At 41.2% G+C, this 19,228-nt stretch overlaps 1 protein-coding gene and 3 pseudogenes across 2 annotated transcripts; 1 reads left to right on the top strand and 3 right to left on the bottom strand.

Moving 5' to 3' along the window:
• Positions 1-166: 166 nt before the first annotated feature.
• Positions 167-4,079, bottom strand: LOC149115566 (uncharacterized; annotated as a pseudogene). The gene is made up of 2 exons (XR_016206083.1): positions 3,761-4,079; positions 167-2,826 (listed from the first exon to the last, which is right to left on the bottom strand). The product of XR_016206083.1 is annotated as an uncharacterized LOC149115566 (transcript).
• A 6,532-nt stretch (positions 4,080-10,611) lies between these two features.
• On the bottom strand, positions 10,612-12,273 carry LOC149115565 (uncharacterized; annotated as a pseudogene).
• A 2,558-nt stretch (positions 12,274-14,831) lies between these two features.
• On the top strand, positions 14,832-17,015 carry LOC149115564 (uncharacterized). Its single transcript, XM_089285049.1, has one exon. It carries the CDS (start codon positions 15,367-15,369, stop codon positions 16,321-16,323), a length of 957 nt encoding a protein of 318 aa, XP_089141175.1. The 5' UTR covers positions 14,832-15,366; the 3' UTR covers positions 16,324-17,015.
• A 773-nt stretch (positions 17,016-17,788) lies between these two features.
• On the bottom strand, positions 17,789-18,984 carry LOC149115563 (uncharacterized; annotated as a pseudogene).
• Positions 18,985-19,228: the final 244 nt, after the last annotated feature.

The following is a 19,228-nucleotide window of genomic DNA, read 5'->3' as shown; positions in this document are numbered from 1 at the left end:
TCGTTGGGTATATCCAAGTTTAAGAAAATCTCTGACCCATTTGATTTTAATCCCGGAATTTTCGGTTGAATAAACGTTTGGAAACGTTCCAAGGAAATTTCAGTACCATTTGCCCTAGAACATAGAAATAAAAATAGTTCCCGTGTTTGAAGGATAAAACTTGTCATTGATGGGTCTACATTTATTATATCAGTTCATTATATGGCTGTGTCTCACAAGGACTGGGAACTACCGAATTCACGAATTTGATTGACTGAAATCGATATTGACCGCGGTCTACAATCCCGGCCAAAAGTAGTTGGGACACTTGAGCTGTATCACGTATGCCCCTTCCCCCCTAATCAATGTTGGGAAATATCGCGTTTTCTCCAACAAAAAAGGTAAAAATCACCTGATTATCAACACTGAAAGTGGGGGGAGGGGAGAACTTGCTTCGTGTCCCAACCCTTTTGTCTGGGATTGTAGTTTTCCCCATCTAGACCGGCATCTAGATCGCTTTCATTTTGCGTTGAAAAAGTAGCAAACTAAAATACAAAAATGTTCACCGTTTTCTTTTATTTTCTCCTCAATCATTTATGGAAGTGCCAAAAGCGTGATGACGAAAAAAAAAAAAAAAAAAAAAAAAACTGAAAAAAAAAAAAGTAAAGAGGACGAGCAAATTTCGGCAGGTTTAAGTTAAGCTCATCTCCGTTTGCAAGCAAAATGTTAGCAAACCAGTTACAATAAAGGAATTAAAGTTTTCTTCTTTGCCATATAATAAACATTGTATTAACCGAGCTAAGTCGGTCTCTATGGGAGAACCTTGACCTCGGTCGTGTGTACAGACCTCACTGCGTTTGGTCTCTACTCACGACCTCGGTCAAGATTCTCCCATACAGACCGACTTAGCTCGGTTAATAAGAGCGAAATATCAGGATTATTTGTATATCAGGATTATTTGTCGCATCTACAACGCCTACAATGTTATATATAATACCTCGAGTTCAATGCCAAAATCAGTGTTTTGGCGAATGATTTTCTTCCATTATTTTTACTTCGGTATTATCTGTAAAAGCTAAGTTTAATGACAATAGAAGACAAAAAATATGAGCTTAAGCCGGTCTAACTGCAAAATAGAGAAAGTTTATTTCCCTCGAAAATTGACCGATCAATCTTAACACGACTGCAGAAAAGTTTAAACGAGAGGGAATTCTCTTTCTTTACAGTGTATACATCACAGTGTGGTTGTATTTAATCCATAATCAAAAGCTGAAATATTTTGTTTCGCTTACATACAAAAATACTGTGCATATTTTTCAGCTTAAAACTACGACAATAAATGTGAAACGTTAAAGCAAATTAGGAGAAACTAGGGCGGCTCTGCTTGATATATACAGATATCTGAGATGTCCAAATGTCTCTCTTTATATACCTTAAAGCTGGTAGGTTGCCTTACTAGCGCAGGAGTCTCAATGCTTGGGCAAAGTTCATGTCTTGATTCTCAAGGAAGCTGAGACGTACGAATATCAAGGATCGGACGACAACGTTGCGTGTGGACTCGACACGCAAAATGACATTTTTGTCAGCTTCAGTGACAGGCACACGACATTCTGGTGCATCAGGTTCGCCTTCCATCGGCTTGTACTGTTTAACGGTGGGGTCATATGATTTCAGAGTACCTGGTCGACAGTAGACCTTGACGAGAACGCACCATTGCTGGAATTCGGAAGAGACTCGATCCGAATAGCAGGAGTGTGATGCGTAAAGAATGCTAGGGGAAACGAAGATTGCTGCTGCCCAGTTGGGGATGCCAAAATGCTCTTCACCGAGTCGAAAGTGGCCTGCTCCAGGATTGATTCCACCTGTACCAGCGGGGAGAAGGCCCTTCTTTATTATTGACTCCAAATATGCAAACCGCGTGCCATGCCATGCTAGTTCCCAGGTCCTGTGGATAGTTGTCCACTCCATTCGCGTGCTCGCGTCAAGGGCTCGAGGATCACGAATAAGCTCTCTCGCAATGACCTCTCCCTGCTATTCAATAACTCGCACACTCAACACCAGCTGCTTTTCCCTGAGATCTGCAGCAAGAGAGGAAATCTGGTCGACTGACGCGGTTTGGATGAGTCTCCGTATTTCAGAGGTGGCGCTCTCGTCCTGGGGTGCATTTCCCCAGTTGTTTCGTAGGTTGGTCCTGGCTCCGTGTTGCAGTAGAAGTCTAACAACCTGTGCATGACCAAAATATGCTGCACCATGAAGAGGTGTGCTACCGTCTCTTTGCACTTCATCGACAGTCGCACCTTTTCGCAAGAGCATCTTGCACGTGTCATAGAAGCCTGACTTGCTTGCGGTGTACAACAAGGTCCGTCCGTGTTCGTCTTTATGTTCCACCAGATTTGCCTTCGTGGAGATCTCAAATTCAAGCTGTACTGTGTGGCCACATGCTGCAAGTATAAAGTGGTCATGCTTTCTAACGATATACTCGTCCGTGCCGGGTTTTCGCGTGTACCTGTGACCGGATGATGTTAAGATATGGCAGGCTATAGATACCATTGCACGATTCTGGCGACCGGATTGGGTTATTTTCGTTTTGAAAGCTGCCTTGATAGCCCCATAAGACACGTCGGATGAGAAGAAACCCAGCACTTGCCACGGATTGACCGGTTCGGAAATTACAACCTTCTCTCCCCAATTAGTGTTGTAAGTTGCGATGTATCTAGTTCCATTGCTTTTCGTCATCTCCCAGAAGATATCACTTCTGGGAGTGTGAGCTATTGGTGATGCCCCGTACCTTTTGTCTCTTGCATGGCCTTTTCTCCCTGACATCATATCGTGTGCAAAATACTATATCTGAGGAGAAAATCAATAGAGATTCAAGACTATGAGATAACAGTACTTAATTAATGGGGTCAATCTCTTGCAGTAAGTCAAAAACGTTTGGGGTTGATTCAAGGCTCTGTAAATTGAGTGGCATGTTGCGTGACACAAGTACAGTTCCAGTTTCCGCCAGAGATATCTATTCACTGCTTATAAATTATAACTGTATTTGAATTTGCAAACAATCTTGGGTAAAACATTTTCACTTTTTACCGGTGTTTAAGGAAAAGCTAATTTGTGAAAGTACACTTTTTTCGCCACACTGTTCTAAGCTACAGAAGAACCTACATTTGCGATTGCGCTTATCTACTCTGTGCTGATAAACCTTGGCGACAAGTTACGTGAATCGGTTATCTCTAGTCTATATCGTTCGGCTACAAAACATTTGATTTCGCTGAAAAATAAACAGTCATTGCATTGTTGTTTCTCGGTTAAGGATTATCCACACCATTTTAGCCACAAACTGAACCGGCCCTGATTTCTGTCCATTTCAGAATTATTTGATGCCGGTTGTAAAAGTCCAAAAATGTAAGCATATGTAGTACATCGTGCAATTCTCACATGACAAGCAGTGCTTCAAACTTGCGTTCCTCAGCTACGTCCTTCAGCAAAATATCTGTCCAGGTATCGCAAAAGTGTTACAGCTTAACAAAAAACGTACTTCAGTTACTGACGCGATCCTCTGAGGTATGCGATAATATTGGCTGCCATTTTGAACGAAGAGTGTATTTACACGAGGGAAATCATGTGGAAAGTTCGGCCAGTTAACACGACGCTTATTACTTTAATTGAACTGAATAAAGTTTTTTTCGTCAGGGTTCATTCATTGCTAGTGGATGCAGAAATCACGAACTTCGTCATTATTTGTAGTACGTACGGTTACGCTTACGACACGGTATCCACTTACCCAGAGGGCCGCACAAGCGAGATTATCTTAGATCCTGTCGTGTTTATAAAGTAAAACTACTGTATTGTCGAAAGTAGCCCTTAAACGTACACTGAAAAGAGGTTGGAAAAGTTTACAAGTTTTGTCCAGGTTGGCGTGTGGCGTTTGACGGTTTAAGGTCTGTCTGTGTTTTTTTAAAACGACGAGAATCGAATAGTGCACGTCTGAACGTGATCTTTGAAAGTTTGCCAACAGGCTTACAGCAGATATTACCAACAGAACTTAAAGTGTCATTTCGCAATTAGGTAGAAAAGTCAGAAAAATTGCAGTGCAGTCGCATAACTATCTCAATCAGCAAAAGGAAAGAAAGGTTATAAACCTGAATTACGGTTTCAGTCTGTTTAAAATACCTTTTCAAAGCCATTGGTAACTACTTCTTCCTTTTTCTTTGCCTGAGAACTCGGAAGTTATCAGCGAACTTCTGGCTTTTCCGAGAAGGGTTACTCGCCCTAAGGGCCACTGGGATCCCGGTACGAAAAGTTTCCTCGTTTCAAGGCCCCTTAGGATGTGTGGAAGAGGCTCTGGGGAGGAGAATTCGTACAAGGAAGTACCATGAGTCCGTAATGACAAAGAATCAGTATTTGTCGTTCGAGGTTTTCAAGGAACAGTTCTTGCTCGAGCTACCTTCAGAACTTAGTGGCTTCCAAGACAAACGTGCTAGGACATTTCACTGTTTGTCCGTCCTCGGAGGTCCAGGGGTAGTTAGTGGGGTTAGGGAAAGGAGAGAAAATAGGCGTCGAAAGTAGTAGGAGAGAAAGAGAGTAGCCCTTGTGACCAGAATCTTGGGACAGAGCTCCAAACAGCTTAGAAAAAACCTTTGGATAATTCTGCCCAGTCAGCGGGCAGCCGGGGCACTGTCCAATTTGTGCGTTTAAATACGAAGCACGACGATTGCTTGTTTGTCAATACTTTGATCGGGAAAGAAAATTTCTATTACGGTGTATAAAAGTCGAAAATTGTGGGAAGATTGAATTTGTTCTTCGATTTTTGTTTTGGTAATGTTTTGTAATGTTTGTAAACACTACCCGAGTTTAACAAAAACGTATGCGCATCCGATGGCATGGCAAAGGCAAATGAAAACGTCATAGATCAACAACTCGGCATGGAAACCTGAGAAGAAAAAGAACTTGAATTTGGGCAGGCGACGAGAGGTATTTATGTTCGGATGTATTTGTTGTTCACCGGTGTCAAACTTGGGTTCTCAGCTACGTCTTTAAGCAAAATATCTGTCCAGTTACAGCTTAACAAAAATCTTCCGTTACTGACGTGATCCTCTGAGGTATGCTAAGTGATCATATTTGCTGTCATTTTAAACGAAGAGTGTATTTACATTAGGGAAATCATGTGGAAAATTCGGCCAGTTAACACGACGCTTCCTATATCAGTATATCTTACTTCTTCTGTTTTTTAGTACTTTAACTGAACTGAATAAAGTTTTTTTTCATCAGGGTTCCTTCATTGCTACTGGATGCAGAAATCACGTATTTCGTCATTATTTCTAGTACGCGAAAATTTACGAGAACCGAAGAACAAAAATTGCTTACGGCACGGTATCCACTTACCCAGAGGGCCGCACAAGCGTCATTATCTTCATCCTTCCGTGTTTATAAAGTAAAACTACTGTATTGTCGAAAGAAGCCCTTAAACGTACACAGAAGAGGTTGGAAAAGTTTACAAGTTTCGTCTAGGTTGCAGTGTGGCGTTTGACGGTTTAGGTTTAGCTTTAGGTGATTCTTGAAACGACGAGAATCGACTAGTGCACGTCTGAACGTGATCTTTGAAAGTTTGCCAATAGGCCTACAGCAGATATTACCAACAAAACTTATAGTGTCATTTCGCAATTAGGTGGAAAAGTCAGAAAAAATGCAGTGCAGTCGCATAACTAACTCAATCAGCAAAAGGAAAGAAAGGTTATAAACCTGAATTACGGTTTCAGTCTGTTTAAATACCTTTTCAAAGCCATTGGTAACACTTCTTCCTTTTTCTTTGCCTGAGAACTCGAAGGTTATCAGCGAACTTCTGGCTTTTCCGAGAAGGGTTACTTGTCCCCAGGGCCACTGGGATCCCGGTACGAAACGCTTCCTTGTTTCAAGGCTCCTCACGATATGTGGAGGGCGCTCTGGGGTGGAGAATTCGTAAGAGGGAGCGCCGAGAGTCCGTAATGACGTCGAACCAATATTTGTTGTTCGACGTCTTCAAGGAACAGTTACCCCCAGAACTTAGTGGCGTCTGAGACAAATGTGACAAATGTGCTAGGACGTTTCACCGTTTACCTGTCCTCGGAGGTCCAGGGTAGGTAGGTAGGTAGGTAAAACTTTATTTATGCAGGGTGGCCCATAGGGGTAGATAGTGGGGCTAGGGAAAGTTGAAAAAATAGGAGTCGAAATTAGTAAGAGAAAAAGAGTAGCCCTTGTGACCAGAATCTTGGGAACAGAGCTCCAAACAGCTTAGAAAAAAACCTTTGTATTATTCTGCCCAGTCAGACTAGAGTAACCCTAGCGCCAGGGTAACCCTACCTGCCTTGTAAACGCTTTGCTAAGGTCAACTCGCCAACCCGGGATAACTCTATTTAGGCTCCGATCCAAGAATAACAACATGATATTAATACCGGCAAAACAAACGAATTGGGACTTACTGCGCCTTTCAATAACATGCGGACTCTAAAATTCACAGCTTAACCGACAAATGCGTTTTTCGCTACCGTCAAACAAATGTTCGGCGGCTCCTCCCAGCTTCCGACTGCTGCCAAGCGCGAGGTAATCAAATCGTCGAGCACAGTTCAAGGGGTGGCGAATGGTACCCAGAAAATCGTGGATCTCGGAAATTCTTGATCCGATCTCGGAATCTCGGAAGCTTTTGTTACGAGTCACGAAGTCTCGTTTTTCATGTGTTTCTTTCGGTCTCGGAGTCTCAATTTTTTTTCGCAAGGTCTCGGAGCCTCGGATTTGCCTTTTTAGCAGAGGTTCTCCGGCAAAAGTTATCGCGTTGAGCGAGCAGAAGTCAGTGTTGCTGCATAGCGTTTACGCAAACGGTAGCAAACACGGAACTTCTGCTTCTCCTATTATATTCACTCAGCCCGGGCGCATGCTCATTTGATCAGGTTTCCGCTGACAATAACCATGCGCACGCTTTGATGCCGAAATCGCACGAAAACATGGTCGGTGGACTGTATTTTTAGTCGGTTAAGTCAAAGAATTCAAGTAACTCGATTTAGATTTTATAAGTAGTTAGCCTAAGGACGTGCGATTGTAGTCTGGAATATACCGGCTGTCTTAGACGGTGTATTCTAAGCTATGCTAGAATACCGTTTCGCAAAACAAACACAATATTTTACTGTAATGGTCTTTGCAATAAAGGGGCACTACGTCAACTGGAGAACTGCTAGAGGTCGTAGAAAATACAAATGTAGATATAACCTCAGAAAAAGAAAACGACTAACTGCATGCTTACTTTAATTTTGCTTTATTTACATTATGTAGTGTTCTTACCATGTGTTTGGTAATCCAACGTTTTGTTCTCCTCGTCCTCTGTGGTAAGTTATCTCACATTCGTGAGTCGTGCGCTGCGTCGCCTTCTAGAGCAAGCTAAACACTTTACTTTCACAGCAGTTGACCTGCACCTCTTTAGAACCTCTATTTTGATTCGTTCTTGTTAATCTGCGCCTCTTTTGTTCTTTGAGCTTCTTTGGGCTAGGGTTATTGTTTGTGATGTGAAGTATATATGAAATAATTCATATCTATGAACTGCGGTTGTAGATGAAAGTGAAGAATGATCATCGCAGTAAATTTTCCAATTTAAGCAATTGGAAAGAAGAAGCCTGAAAAAAAAAAGCAGGGCTTCAACGGGATCCCGTTGAAGCCCTGATTTTTTTTCAGGCTTCTTCTTTCCAATTGCTTAAATTGGAAAATTTACTGCGATGATCATTCTTCACTTTCGGTTATTGTTTGTGTTGTTAACCTATTGTTAATTTTTTATTGTTTCGTTTGGCCAATTATAAAGAACCTTGTAAACGGTGCAGGTCGCCCCTTTCACAGTGCCTTTGTCTACCCAGGAATATAAATGGGTACCTGCCAACTGTCAGGGAACTTTAAAAAATGCTCAGTAGGGGTTAACCCTTTGAGTACCAAACTTTCGCCAAAAATACCATTTTTTACCGTTTAGTCAGGTTTTTTGGCTGCCACGACGCTAAATAAGCTTAAGTTTTGCTAAGATAGCTTTTTTTACCAAAGGGAGAGATTTTTCGAGGATTACGTGCAAAATTGAGCAAATTGTTTGTTACCCCTTTCCTTTGTTTTTTCTCGCCCTTTTAGTCTGGCTACCTTTTGCGTTGCATGTTCTCTCTGGCTGCCGTGGAAAGTTGGATGTTAATTACGGGCGAAGCCTAGAAATGGACCTTGATCAATCATAGGCATAGTGGACCATTTTACCACCCTTTTAGCACCAAACCTGATAAAGTTGTTTTTCGATTCGCGACGTCGGAATGTCGTCGATATCTAAACCTGACAACTGTACGGACAGGCCTAGCCTAGTTCTACTATCTGCCTATCAAGAATATCTAATGACATTGAAATTGATGACGTCACGAGTGGTACAAAGAAAATGACCATCAATTACGCGTATATGCGTAACTGGGGTTCAAAGGGTTAACATGCGTCGAACTCCTCGTCCTTGCATGTTAAACTACTTGACACGTGAAGAATTTACTTTTATACCACATTTTGCTGGCGATATCTGTGTGGAAGCCTCAGTCAGTGATCGCCCTCCGGAAGTACTGGCACTATTTTTGTCTGTGACTGCCGTTTCTGTGGAGGGTTCTTTCCTAGGAATTTGGCTCAATTCCATCACACACTGATGGTAAATAGCTTCATCAATTTCCAGATGAAAATCATCATCAACATAACTGATAGAGCCCTCGGCTCTTAGCTTACTTACAACTTGATCAAACTTAACCATGCCAGTGAATAGTGAAACAACAAACAGTCCTCTGAATCTGGAGAGTGGCCCCCCCACTGGAGAGTAAATGTGCATTTTTGCTGCATCACAGGGCTGGTATGGTCTCCAATCTTGCACCAACTGGTCAAACTTGTCCCAGTATCGAGTGACTGTCTAGGCTCGAAAATTTCGAGCCTAGGTTTTTATCCATTTCGCGGTCGAAATTATCGTTTTACTAGGTTACTCACACAGGTGGCCTGTGCGAGAAAATAATTTGCCGGCGAATTTGTTCACGCCATGACAGCCGGTCACTATGATGCTTCATTAGTCTTTCATTGCGCGGTTAAAATACAAGCCAATACAGTTTTAGGGTAAAAGCCTTACAAAGACACAAGCAAATGCATATGTAGACCTCCTTAAATCGATGCTTACGGGCGGATAGCAAGAGCTATTCAAGATGCATCTTTTATAGGCAATGTCTGGAGACACGAGAATAATAATGAATAATCATATATGAATAATTAGTAGATAATAGATATAGCTCGCTGGCATACAAAGCTCTGCTTTCATGTCCAGTTTGAGCACTCTACTGGGATGAGTCGTTACTGTTGCAATTGCGCATGCTCACTATCTCGCTAGTTTGAGCACTCTGGTAATGGCTTAGATACTACCACATGTGTAGTATTTGGGGCGGCTTTTTAAGCTTAGCCTCCATCCCAGTCTTCAGCACTGCACTGATGAGGCCCAGAAGGCCGAAACAGTACTGTCTGCAGTTAGATATAGCTCGCTGGCATACAAAGCTCTGCTTTCATGTCCAGTTTGAGCACTCTACTGGGATGAGTCGTTACTGTTGCAATTGCGCATGCTCACTATCTCGCTAGTTTGAGCACTCTGGTAATGGCTTAGATACTACCACATGTGTAGTATTTGGGGCGGCTTTTTAAGCTTAGCCTCCATCCCAGTCTTCAGCACTGCACTGATGAGGCCCAGAAGGCCGAAACAGTACTGTCTGCAGTTATATGAATAATTACAAAGTTAACAATTTACTTACATTTGCGTTTTCGCCATTTCTTGTCCTCCACCCTCTCCTCGTCCATAACGCGTTATATCAACCAGCACGGAAGGTCAAACAATATTTAGCGGCTGAAGTTAGATCGTGTAGTAAGCTCGAGAGACTAACGGATGATCGTCGATGAGAAGCTATGAGATGTATGAAGCTAGCTGACCGGAAGTTGATGACAGCACGTGACCTCGAAAGCAGCTGAAAGTCGGGTCGTGATAGACCGTAAAAAGGTCGAAATGTTAATGCATAACTAAAAAGTTAGCGTTTATCTGTGACTGCTATTTTGGTAGTTCAAATAAACTACAAGTTATTGATTGTATAATAGTTTCGACCACTTCCCTAAATGAGATCCAGTTTCAAGCGACCAAGAGCGCACGAATCTCACGTCTCGGGCTTGGCGTTTTGCATAATTAAGGTCTCGGGCTTGGATTTTCCGAAATCGTTTAAGTCTCGGTCTCGAATTTTTAAACAACGATCTCGGCGTCTCGGCAAGTCTCAGATTTTACCATTCGCCACCCCTAGTTCAGACAACGAAGCAGTGTTCGGCAGTAGTCGGAAGTTGGGAGGAGCCGTCGAACATTTGATCGACGGTAGCGAAAAACGCATTTGTCGGTTGAGCTTTGAATTTTAGAGTCCGCATGTTATTGAAAGGTGCAGTAAGAAACATCGTATTAATTCACGGCTTTTGTAATGTCTTGTAATGTTTGTAAACACTACCCGAGTTTAACAAAAACGTATGCACATCCGCTGGGCATACGTTTTTGTTTCCTCCCTTATATGGTGTACGGGCCCAGTAAAACGACGAACACTCGCAGAATTCGACATAGCAATTTAATCCGGTAGTATTACATCAAGACTTGTTATCCGACTCTTCAAGCAACAGAAAAACACACACGCAACAAAACTCACGCCCACACCCACTCGCATATAATTTAAATGTTCTACAGTCTCTTGGGACGTCTGATTGCACGCCCATAACGTGTCCTGTATTTGACATCTTTGTCGGCTTCTACATATGGTATATAACGAGCGCAAAACGAGCAAGACGACGGTTGTGGAATGACAAAGGCAAATGAAACGTCATAGATCAACAACTCGGTATGGAAACCCGAGAAGAAAAAGAACTTGAAGTTGGGCAGGCTACGAGATATATTTATGTTCGGGTGTGTTTGTTGTTCACTGGTGTCTAATCATGTGTCACATATTCACGACACAAACGCCATGTTTGATCAAAACTCAGACTTCGTGGTTTAATGTGACTAGTTAACAACACTGAACAACCATGTATCATGGCCAGCGGTATTGCCATACATAACATCCCCCTTTTCGTTAACAATAACAGGAAAACAAATAGAAATACATTAAAACAAAAAGGATCAACGACGGTACCTAATTAAACAACGTTCAGCAACTGTTGATATTTAAACAATGTCCAACGAGTGTCCAGATCCATGGCACCTTGATTTTAAGTCTAGTCTGACTGGTTTCATGACTTGTCTGCCACTCCGAGTTGTGTACGAGGTGGAGTCCTTGGCCTCAGTTATGTCAGATGAAGGTGGTACATGCAGACCTTGAGTTGGGCTTTCCTGAGCAGCTGTAAGATCTGGGTGGTAGTCCTGTGCTGGACACTGCGTGTGTGTTCCTTTAAATGGGACTTTGAGGAGTCGGTGCTCAGGGCCACTTTATTTCGTCTGATTCTTCGACCCCCTATATTTAATACATATGACCTGGGAAAGGCATATTGATGCAATACTGTCGCTGCTTTCTACTCCTTTGATCCCAGCTCGGTTTTTACTCTTACATGATGACCTGGTAGGAATTTAGGTAGCTCTTTGGTGCATCGGTGGACATGGTAATAGCAGTCGAAACGTCGCGATCTACATCTTAAAGTGACTCCTTCGTGAGACAAACGAGTGAAAATTCATCTATCCTATCTTACACCACGATGAATAATGTACACATCTTTAATGACACTTTTGCTTTTTTTTTTTTTTGCCATATTTCATTCTCCCTTCTATCTCTGACATTGCAAGCTTTCGGCTCCGGTAGGCCATGCTACTGTTAATCTTAACCTGCATCTCATAGAAAGCTGAGATGGAGGTAAGTTGATCCCTGGAATTGGGGTGGCTCTGTACTCTAGTAGTGTTTTGTTCTTGTCTTTGCTTTTCCTCCACAGTGATTTTGCAGTTTTTACTGTTGCTTCAAACTCTCCATTTGCAAGGGAGTGCTTTTGACTCACTAGGAGATGTTCACATTTGTAGCCTTTAGCAAAGTACTCAAATTCTCTACTTGACACCCCAACCAGTGACCAATCAATTGCCGGAATGCCATGCCGACAAAAATGCTCCTTTAGGGCTTCAATGGTTTCCTGGTTTGCGAGGTCTTTTAGTTTGGTTAGCTCAGTGTATTGCTTGGAGTGATAATCAACTAGTACCAGGTGATGTTCACCTTCAAAGGTGAGTATGTCTGATGCAGCCATTGCATTGCATGCGGAGACTAGACTGCGGTGACTAGGCTATAGAAGAGACTAGACATCGCTGCATTGAAATTACTTTAAGGTGAGAAGACTGGGTTTTTAACTTTTCCCTCGATTAGCATGACACAAAGGGAAAGTGCGAGCAGTTACTTCTTCAGTTTTTGCCAGTAAATATAGTTATTGTGTTGCTGCTATTTGGCTAGTGCTGCTTCATAGAACTGTTTTCTATCGATTCGAGGTAATTTACTTTTAAATTTCACCGCGCGGTTTTAAGCTTCCTTATAAGCTTCGTGGTCTGTTCAGGTTTCTGTATGCCGCCTTCTGAAGAAAAGCAAAACATCTATTACCCCTATTACCCTAAACCCTAAAACCCTAACCCTAACTCTAACCCTAAAACCCTAAACCCTAACCCCTGTCTGATAATGCCAAATGACGTCAATTCAATTCATTTCGTTCAAGGAGCAGTTGCTGCTAAAATTACTCCCTTCAGAAAATATTAGTGCAATATTTTTGTCTTTTGTGACACGAATAACGTTTGCTTGGCTTGAAATTGGAATTGTAAAGTTAGCGTTTGATCTAAAATCGCTGTTAGTTTTGAACTTAAGAGTTTGCTTTTAGTATTTAATTTGTGACGTCAATGTACAAAATCACTGTCCATCCTAGCCCTAAGAGACCAAACTAACCATTTGTCGAGTCTTGAATAAATCTTTCGGGGTGAAAAGGACAATCTCTATCGCAGCATGGATATTGTCGATCTCGGCCGAGGAAGAAAACGAATTCTTGTAAACAATCTTAGCCTTGTCACGGTTGTCCTAATGCATTAATCTATGATTAGATTGATGAGTTCGTGACGGACTACACGTCACTCAACTTGTGGCCAGTCTATCTTAGCGCTGAAGAACCAGCTAATTGCTCGCCCAATCTTATTAACTTGTGGAACTATTGCAGAGTAAAAAGGATATGTTGACGACAATACAAAAGGATTGCAGATCTTGGTCAAACGAGGAGTCAAGTTCTAACTGCGTCGACCATGCAGTTCACGTGAATAATTTTGGTCACCGTTATAAAGATACCTTGTGGTTCTAATGCGTTAATTAATGATATATTTATGAATTCGTAACTTAAACATTAATAACTTGTGGCAAGTTTTGCTTAGCCCTTAAGAACCAGATGACACTTCGTCGAGTTGAAGGACTTCTTTATCTGTCGGAGCTGTCCCAAAGAACTGTTACTATACTCGACGATTTTGATCAAGTTGTATTTTTGTTCCGAACAAGCCTAAGGATCAATTACAACGAGCAAAGCGTTTACACTTAAGAAGGTAAGCGATTTCTTTATAAAGATGGGAGCATCGAAAAAAAATGGCAATATTTTGAAAACATAAGATGTTTAGATTCCAATCTGGAGGTTCTTATAACGGAAAAGACGTACCCGTGGTACCTGTTTGCCAAATGAGCGTCCAACTTGTTTTTTTGCTTCTATAAGATTGCCAGAAGAACATGAAAGACGCAAAAAGGCACCAAACATTCCTATGGCGAACCCTCATTTTCCATAATTGTAATAAATTATAATTGACGGCAGCGCTAAATAAAAGCGTTGTTTGAGGTTTGAAGTTTGAATTTACGTGTCATTGAAAATCACACTAAAAGATTTTGAAAGCAGACAAAAGAGATCTGGAAATCGAAATAAACCGGAGTGTATCCAGGTGACATCAGAATCTAGAGTGGAATCCGGAACCTCCATGGAATAAATATCTTACATTCGATGGTATCAAGGAAGAAAAAAAAACAAGGGACGCCACCTAGGAAACAAAAGGAAGATCAGGAAGACTTTAAAATGAAGATGTTGAAAAAAATTAAGCCAGATTTATGATAATCCATCCACGACAGTTCCTCTTAACGCATTCTGCTTTATTTGCAGACTGAAAAAGTGAGGACATAACACCAGCTACGTAGAGCAGAACAGAACTGATGGAGTTAACCCTAAAGGTAATAGGTTCAATCCCCAGCATAAGGAGTTAGTGACTGAACCATAATAGAAGCAAGCTTATTAATAGGTATACTATTTGTTGCCAACAGTTTGACATAGGTATTGGCCCTTGAAAGAGAAGATTAAGACTGTAAAACGTTGACTAAAATCATTAAAATAGACTAGTTGAGCATTTTAAAATGTTCTTTACTCTAACAAAAGCCTTTAGGTCCATATTTCCTGTAAGACTAATTGAGCTTGATAGATACATAACTTTGTTGCCATGTTTCTTTTATTGGCTCAGAGGAACGCTGTCATAACAAAACAATCATTTATAGCAGTTTTTCAGATTATACGATCCCACTTTTTGGTAGCTTAATTGTAAGGATATTTTTGGTCATACAGAGATTCCAAGCAATGACAGGAATTACACTCTGTTTTATAATGGCGCTCTTTGTTATTGATTATGTGGCGCGGGTTCGAATCCTGGACGCGGCATCATAAGTGAGTTGAGTTTGTTGTTGATTGTCGCCTTGCTCCGAGGGTTTTTTCCACGGGTTCTCCGGTTTTCCTCCATCCACAGAAACTAACTCTTCTAAATTCCAATTCGATCTGGAAACAGCGACGCAGAGCCTCTCCGTGGGATGTGCAAATTCCTATTATTTTATTTATTTATTATCATTTGATCTTTTCTGGGTGTTTTAGGTTCCAAAACTAAGCATGCGACTGTTTAAGAGTTTGATCGATTTGTTTTGGATTTGTTTTTGTGTTCGCTGCAGGTTTCAGGAGGGGAACATTTTTGATGGTGAAAGGTACTGCATTACCAAAAAAATGTTAGGCAAATACCGCAATGCCTCTTAGAGACTGCGTAGCTGGGAGTTTCATTATCAGGGGGGCAAGACAACGAGCCAAAAACGAGTGGCGCTGGTTAGCTTGTCTCCAAAAAGGACCAGAAACCCGAAAATGGTCGAAAAACATGGAGGAGGTTTTACACGAACCTCTCAGCTAAAGAAAAGCATGCTGAATATTCAAGATTTATTCAAATTACTAAAATACCGTTTGAGAAATTGTCCAATACCGAAATTCAGCAAACAAATTCCTTTCGCACGTCCATGCTACTTGTAATACATGCATTCTTGTATCGTACCTGCGATTCTAACAACGTACTTTCTTTCCTTTTTATTTTGTCTGATAACGTCTGTCTTATTCTCCGTTGTTTTTCAGATGCTGCTACTAAATCTGTTCATGGTTCTTTTTGCCGCTCTCTCATCTTCGTTAGGACGAAAAGCGAAACATTTGCCATTCCGATCAAGAAAAACATGGTCTAGACCCTCGCACTCAATAATTAATGAGAAAGAATGCGGTCGTGTTGTGTACAACCTTCCTCGCTTTCCTTCTAATAACATCTTTCCTGGAGTTCGTTCATTATGTGTGCGTCTGAAAGAAGCCGAGTTATTAAGCAAGCTCAAAAACATTGGCGGTTTCAATCCGCGTTATATGGCAACAAAGAGGAAAGACGCGTTCAAATTTTCCGACCTTTCTGGAGACGAGCAATCTTTATCTCGCAAATCCTCCATCTTCCCGCCAGCCAAACATGATCAGCCTCCTAAGAGCCAGACGAATGTCGAGTTGAGTGCAAATAGCTCATACCACTTGATGGATCAGATCAAACACGTTAAAACCAGTAGCCAATGGAGCGAAAAGAGGATGGTGTCTTTAAGCCCAGGTTCAGTTGAACGTGGATGCTGGAGACGAGGTTCTGTGGTGGAGGACACCTCTCTGGTGCGCTTGTGCACTGAATGCGCTACGACTACTAAGCTTCCAACATCAGTTTTCCCGCCATTTATCAACGAGGTTATATGCGGTGACGTTGACCATCACTGCTATGGTCCCATAGGGCAATGCGCACAACGTGTTTTAAGGTTCACGTTTCTTCGTCGCACTGGAGAGTTTGTACGAGATGATGCACTTAGCCAACTTCTTGGAATTGATGTCAACGTCGAGGAATGGGAAGATTTTGAGCAAGATATCAGGTCGTGTTGTGAATGTCGGCTTTTTTCATTTCTTGCCCGCCAGGAATCGTAACAAGAGGTGCCGGGACTATTGCATCGAGCGAGAAAACCTTATTTAAACCAAATACCTTACTTCTGTTGCTTTTTTCACGAGATTATCGGGACAGAAAATCTTCATTAAGCTTTGAACACTGCGCTCACCGTTTCCAAAACCTATAACTCGAAGAAAGATTACAATTGAAATAGTTTCAATAATTGCAGAAGTGTAATATTTTTTTCGCAAATGTGTATTAAGTGTCAAGAGTAAATAAAGCATTGTTTCTGTAGTTCGGCATTTTACGATGAAACGAGAGATAGTCTTCTTAGCTTCTTCCTCATGTGAACGCAATAATGACCATATTTCTAACAGCTTAATGCCGTTACAACAGCTCTTGAGCCATAGTATCTCTTACTGTTAATTAATTAAACTGTTTTTTCACATTCTGATGTTCATGTTGAAAAAACGTAACTGAAAAATAAAATAAATAATAATAACTTTATTTAAGTGTCAGGGTAGGTATTTAGCTTACAGAAGCTAATTGGGGACACTACTACGTTACAATGTATTGAGATTTAAAATGTACAGTTAAGAATACGAATTAAAATTAATTGGGTACACTAGGAATAAGTAAGAATAAATAATTATAAATAATATAAAAACTGTTTCTAAAATTACAAATACAGTATAATACAAGAGAGAAATAAAAATTGATATTTAAGTGAGTAGTTCAAGAATTAAGAAGGGCATATAAGGCAGTTTGAGCACGCATCCTCGATTAGAGCACTGAGGTCTTTGAACATAACTCCAGGTACAATATGAGGCGATCTGATTTCTCCTCTTCTAGGCATAACTCTGTAACGTACGGTAGGCACTCACTGCGATATTGGGGAAAACTGTCTAGGATGACAGATCAGCCAAAACACTTAAAAGGCGCATTCGTGGCAAAGATCTAACTGAGTTAATAGAAGCCGGCTGCAAGGGTTGTATCCTCTGCTCAACATGATACGCTTAAATCTTATCAGCGAAGATTTTTTACAATAGATCAGCTATCGATACATCACCTATAACGTTTAGCTTTATCTTTAAAACATTTTAGATTGCATTTTGTATTAATCATATTTTAGTGCAGATATTTTAGTCTACTCAGTTATATATTTTGTATTAGTCGGTCCCCTTATTAGATCTTACTACTATGGGTTTCACCCAGGCTACATGGTTTGACACGCGTGCTCTTTTGAGTAAGTAAATTAGTGCTCCGGGCACTAAATTGGATCATTACAGTAATAATGCAAACATTCTATTTACTACTTTTACGAGTGTTTTTAAATCTTAAAAGGATTTGCAGAACTGTTCTTGTGAGAAGCCGTCTGTTATCCGCCAACCGTAAGCGCACACTTCTGCGTGCTAATGATCAGCTGCAGTAATTCCTCAGAGTGATAAAAGTGTTGACAAGCCTGCACGACTCCTGCCGTTCGCAGATGAATAAGTTATAAAGCCTTCATAGTTTAGCTTTAACTAGGATGTCTTTTAGGGACTTTCCCTTGTGATACGAGATGATGGGGGCTCCTTAAAGATTTCTCTCAGTAGCGGGTGATTATCTATAAGGTGCCATTTCCCCAGAAGTGTGTCTTTTAGGTTGGGCAACGCCGGGTGGTATTGCGTAACAAAGGGCAGTATTTTCTTTTGTGCGGTTTTGTCTTTCTGTGCTAGTGACATTTTTCTATCAGAGAATTTAATCTCTGAAAGGTGTTTTTCTACAATTCTAGCTGGGTAACCTCTATTCTGCAGGCGTGTTTTGAAATTACTCATGTTTTCCTCAAAATTTAGTTGAGAGGAATTTGTTCTCAGAAGCCTCAACGCTTCTCCTTTGATAAAGCCTTTCATGACGCCTGGTGGGTGACACGAATAGAAATTCGTGTATTGAAAGGTCTCTGTAGGTTTGAAATGAGTTCGCACGTCAAGAATAGATTCCTTATTGAATCTGTAACCTTTGTACACTTTCGTGTCCAAGAATGTAGTTTCAGTTTCTGAGATTTCAGCCGTGAATTTGATCGTTGGGTGAAAACTGTTTGCCTTTAGAAGGAAGTCTTCTATTTTGTCCCTACTTGTGTTCCACATAGATATGACGTCATCGATGTATCTTTTCCAAAAATGGGTTTTGTGTAACTTTGTCTGAGTATTTCTTTTTCTATTTGGCCATAAATATGTTAGCAAAAGCTACGGCCATTTTCGTTCCATGGCTGTTCCATGAGTTTGGAGGTAATCTTTTCCACTGAATTGGAACGAGTTTTCTTGTAGAATCAGATTTAGCATTTCTCTTAAATACCTGCTAGGAATTGGAGGGTTCTCCTGGTAAAATTCTTCATATGCTTCGCATACAGTGGTAATACCCTCCTCCTGTGGTATGTTCGTGTAGAGACTGGTGACGTCCATAGAGACAAGAATGGTGTTTTTAGGCAGTTTAGTCTTCTCGATGAAGTTAAGAAAGTCTGTTGCATCTTTAAGATACGAGGCTTGCTTTTGTGCTATTGGCTGAATAAGGTGGTCAGCAAAAGCTGAGATCCTTTCTGTAGGGCCGTCACACCCTGATATAATTGGTCTACCAACAGGTGTCGGTTTGTAAATCTTTGTAAGTGTGTAAAACACTGGTATTCGCGGAGGATCGCGCGTAAGGGAGAGCCATTTAGCCGTCATTTCGTCTATGGAGGGTCCCCAATAGGTTTGGCGGGATGCGGGATTTGGCTTTTTTTTCGCCGTGATATTTGGGATTTGAGCTGAAAACAGGGGCGGGAAGCGGGAATTACAATTACGAGCGGGAGCGGGATTTCGTGTTTTTATAGGGTTGTGATGCGGGATTCGTAAGGGGAACAGAGCGGGATACGGGATTTCAATTCTTACATGACCTCATAAATTGTTATTGACCAACACAAAAACCACA

The sequence above is a fragment of the Orbicella faveolata genome, unplaced genomic scaffold (genome assembly GCF_042242905.1).
Source record: "Orbicella faveolata isolate gen_17 unplaced genomic scaffold, um_ofav_v1 contig_13, whole genome shotgun sequence".
Lineage (NCBI taxonomy): Eukaryota > Metazoa > Cnidaria > Anthozoa > Scleractinia > Merulinidae > Orbicella > Orbicella faveolata.
The sequence above is the reverse complement of the archived record's forward strand: the minus strand, read 5'-3'. Positions and strand labels throughout refer to the sequence as shown.

Bases quoted from the DNA above. Each gene is read 5' to 3' on its own strand.
- LOC149115564 (XM_089285049.1), top strand. From the start codon at position 15,367: ATGCATTCTTGTATCGTACCTGCGATTCTAACAACGTACTTTCTTTCC.